This window comes from Orycteropus afer, unplaced genomic scaffold, assembly GCF_000298275.1.
Source record: "Orycteropus afer afer isolate SDZICR_OR568_19922 unplaced genomic scaffold, OryAfe1.0 scaffold00006, whole genome shotgun sequence".
In the NCBI taxonomy this organism is placed as follows: domain Eukaryota; kingdom Metazoa; phylum Chordata; class Mammalia; order Tubulidentata; family Orycteropodidae; genus Orycteropus; species Orycteropus afer.
Window position 1 is genome coordinate 12,890,355 of NW_006921593.1, and position 3,869 is coordinate 12,894,223.

The 3,869-nt window shown below is 62.5% G+C and overlaps 1 protein-coding gene across 1 annotated transcript in view; it reads right to left on the reverse strand.

Annotated features, from left to right (window-relative positions):
- The window catches only part of FOXK1 (forkhead box K1), a gene marked incomplete at its 5' end in the record, with an annotated part of 68,309 nt that overhangs the window by 6,017 nt on the left and 58,423 nt on the right, over window positions 1-3,869 (reverse strand). The window contains one exon of the mRNA XM_007942856.1: window positions 284-440. Coding sequence (XP_007941047.1) covers window positions 284-440 — 157 coding nt within the window. The remainder of the gene's footprint in view (window positions 1-283; window positions 441-3,869) is intronic.

The following is a 3,869-nucleotide window of genomic DNA, read 5'->3' on the forward strand; positions in this document are numbered from 1 at the left end:
CCCCTAGAGCCACGCCCCGAACTCCCAAAGGAGGGACCGCCCCCCTAGAGCCACACCCCGAACTCCCAAAGGAGGGACCGCCCCCTAGAGCCACGGCCTGAACTCCCAAAGGAGGGGCTGCCCCCTAGAGCCACGCACGGCCTTAACTTGGACCCGCAGCCTCCAGGGCAGTTAGAAAGCGAGCCTCAATGCCAACACCCCCCCCGCCGTGGCATTTCGCTTATGGCGGCACAGACACCAAGAGCGTGGTGCCCGTGCGTGGGTGAACGGTACGTCCTCTGACCTTTGGGCTATCCCCTCCAGATGCGTCTGCCTGCTGCTCTGACGCGGCCTTGGCAGCGAACTCCGCGGCCAGCTGCAGGTCCGAGGTCACGTTCTGGACGAAGCGGTAGCTGGAGGAGCCGGCGCCACGCGGGCTGGCCGGGCAGGAGTTGGGAACACTGGGGAGAGAGAAGACACCTTGCGAAGCTGCTCCGGAGAGAGGCGCGGGCAGCGCAGGGTCGGGGCCCAGCGGGCGGTGGGTGGGGATCCGCGCACCTTCCGATTCTGCGCGTTGCACGTAATGACGAATGCAGCGCCCTCGTGTTTCCTACCCCTGTGGTGCACCTCGTGGGTGGGCAGTGTTGTATGCAGGAAAGACCCCACACGGGCACCACTCCCCACAGGAGCCCTGGGGCGTCAGGGATGGCAGACACGCTACACCCTGGGGCTGGCTGCTTCCAGGCTGTGGCGGCCTGGGCCTCGAGCTCGTGGCGGCGAGCGGCCCACGGAAGAGGTCTGGGCCCTGGGCTCGCAGGGGCAGGGCACTCTGGTCCATGGTCTGTCCCGCCTAGGCAGCACTGCGCAGGGAAGCCTGACCTGACTGAGGGAGCGGCGTCTCCGAAACTCGGCCCCCACCCCCAGCACGGCGTCCTGTGGTCGCTGCACGCCAGGGAGGTCCCTGGATGGCACCAGTGGCTAATACCGGGCTACTGACTGAAAGAGTAACAGCTCACGCGCCCTCAGTGGGGCTGTGGAAGGAAGGCCAGGCAAGCCGCTTCCGGAAGATCACAGGCGCTCCCAGCCTCTGGAGCCCCGCTCTGCGACACACGGGCTCACCGGGAGCAGGAGCTATTTGTTTTTAGCAGTGACGGGGCTTACCCAGTACTAGCATTGTCCACAAGGTGGCAGTGTAAGGAAGGCCCCGATGTGGGACCGCCTCACAGAGCCATAAACGGCACCCACACAAAGGCACCTGCAGGACTGAGGCCCTGCAGCAGGGTAGCGGTGACTGGCAGTGATGCACAGGGGCCTCCCGGGGATATCAAACCCAAGGAAGAGCCACAGCACCCCTTCAAACAGGACACCGCCCAGGTCAGGCTGGGCTGGCGTCCCCAGCTGAGAATGACCGCCAAGTAAACCGGAGGAGAGACCTGGGGCAGGGTATCAGGGGGCCCCTTGTCCAAGGCTGTGTGTTTCAATCTCAACCAAAAGGAGACAAAGGCTGCATGCTGCCCCCAGGCACCTGGCGATAGTGAGTTACTCAGTAGAACCACGGGGCTTCCTGGCTGCCTCTTCCCAGAACCAGAGCGCAGGCCTTTCTGCTGTGGTCGCACTGGTGGGTTTGGACCGCCACCTTTCCAGTCGCTGTCAAACACCAACTGAATGTTGGTGGGACCTCACAACGCAACACGCATCGACTCCCAGGAGGTGCTGATGGGCTGTTTGCACCCCCACGAGAACAGGAGCCCCCTGAATGCAGGGGCCCATGCCAGCAGGAATTCTTCAGTTGGCTGTACCTAAGTTTAGCCCGTTTCTCTACTGAAGACACGGTGGTCATCCACCCACCTCCAAGATTTAATTCTGAGATCAGTTGTTAGAAAACACCCGGAGGAAATCCAAGACGCCTTGAACACGCGTGCTCACACCGAGGGTACTCCCGTGGCCCCCCACTGTCGGTGCCCTGTAACTGCGCCCCACCAGCCACCATGGGCCTCTTCCGCTCCCCTCAGCTGTCCCCAGAGCAGACCTAATGACCTCACCCTGACGAGACCCTGTGAAAATGGGCCCGCGGAGACCAGCCACTGTGTGTACGCTCGCCCCCCACCCCTGGAACCTCCACCCCTTGGGCTCCAGCCTCGTCTGAGAACAGTCTCCTGGGCCTGGCAGTCCCTCTCCAACGCATCCAAACAGACGTCTCCCGAATGCCCAGGTCCCGCTCGCCTGCCGCCGCCTCCTTTGCGACCTCCTGGGCCTGTGCCCATCCGGCTCGGAGGCCTGCCTTCCTTCCTCGCCTCCCTCCAGGGGCGTCCGCAGCACAGAGGAGGGGCAAGGTTCCCCGGCTGAGTGCAACGAGTGGAGGAAGCAGGCAGGGAGCTGAGCGCCACGTGGCAACGACTCCGCCAATCGGCCGCTCAAGGTCCTTTCTGTAACTGATGGGAGCGAGCCGAGCAGGAGGGGAGGGCTCGGGTTTGAGGGTCCTCATCTTTGCCACTCACTCCCAGAACGCAGCGACACGTGGGAGCTCAGGGAGCGCACGATGCCCGCCAACAGCCAGAAACAAGCCCGGCAGGGGCAGCAAACGGAAGCCCAGGGCATCTTCCTTCAGAAGTTAATCTGAACCCAAAGTATGGGTCCCCGGGAAGCAAGGGAGGGCAGAGGCTCTTCCTGTCCCACGTGCCGCTCACGCAGACGAGGCTTCTCAGTGCATCCACTCGGGGGCGCGTGTGCCAGGCTGACGGACGTGCGCCCACAGTGCTGCTGCCCCAGTCGGCCCCAGCTGACGGCAGCTCCAAAGGCAGCGGGATGGGCCGCTGGGACCCACGGTGTTTCCCGGGCTGGTAGTTCAAAAGCAGGTCTCCATCCTTGCGCCCTGGTCTATCTCGGTCTGAAAGCGCGGCTGAAGCCTGGCCGGCATCGCAGGAACATACAGGCCTCCAGGGACAGGCGGGTGGTGGCTGCGTCAGGTGCACCGGCTGGGCTCAAACCACCTTCTCTGGCTGGAAGGCCTGGATTCCACCACCGAGCTGTCATCTCAGGCAAGAGGAGGAGACAGGCCCCCACCTCTCAGCTGCTGCGTGCAGGGGCCGGGAGGGAAGGAGCTGACCTCAGAAAACCGCACGCACACCCTGCCGTCGCGGCGCAGTCTGAGCTGCGAAAGGCTCGCCTGAAGAACGCCCGCGGCACGTGTGACGGGCCGTCGGGGGTTTCGTTATTACTATTATTCATTTTGAAAAAGATTGTGGACAATTCACGTCTGAACCTCAGAGCAAAACCCAAAGAGGTGGCTGTCGCCGCCCAGGCCTGAGTCAGTCGTTAGGAGGAGGAGGTGCAGGCGATGGGGCTCGCTGCCTGCCACACGCTGCCGTCACGTCCCGCAGCGCGGAGCCGGCAGCGGCCGGGCTGCAGCTCCGGGCTTGTGGGGTCTCTCAGCGCTCTTCCTGGTCAGGCTTTTCCTCTGAAGTCTGAACCCATCCAGAGGCACCTTGGAAGAAAGGCCTGGCAATCTACTTCCGAAATACTGGCCAGAGACCCTACGGAGCCAGGTTTACTGATGCACAGGTGACTGTGTGCTGGAGTCCGGCCCCGCGACAGTGGTGGTGCTGTTTTTTATTTTTTGTTATTTTTTTTTAAGCCAGCAACTGGAATGGATGGAGAATAAAGATCGTTTCTGGAGTGAGGTTTTTTAAAAATGTTTCTTTCCCAGGAACTGAGTAGAGGATGCTGTCGGATAAAGCCAAGGAGCCAATCGGTGCAGAGGATTGGGGGGGTGGCGAGCCCTGGGAGGTGCTCCAGGGGAAGACTTCCGGGTCAAGGGGAAAAACGGCCTTATACTGACACCAGCGGGGACCCACGTGCCATCAGAGAGCGGGTCCGTGCAGCACAGCATC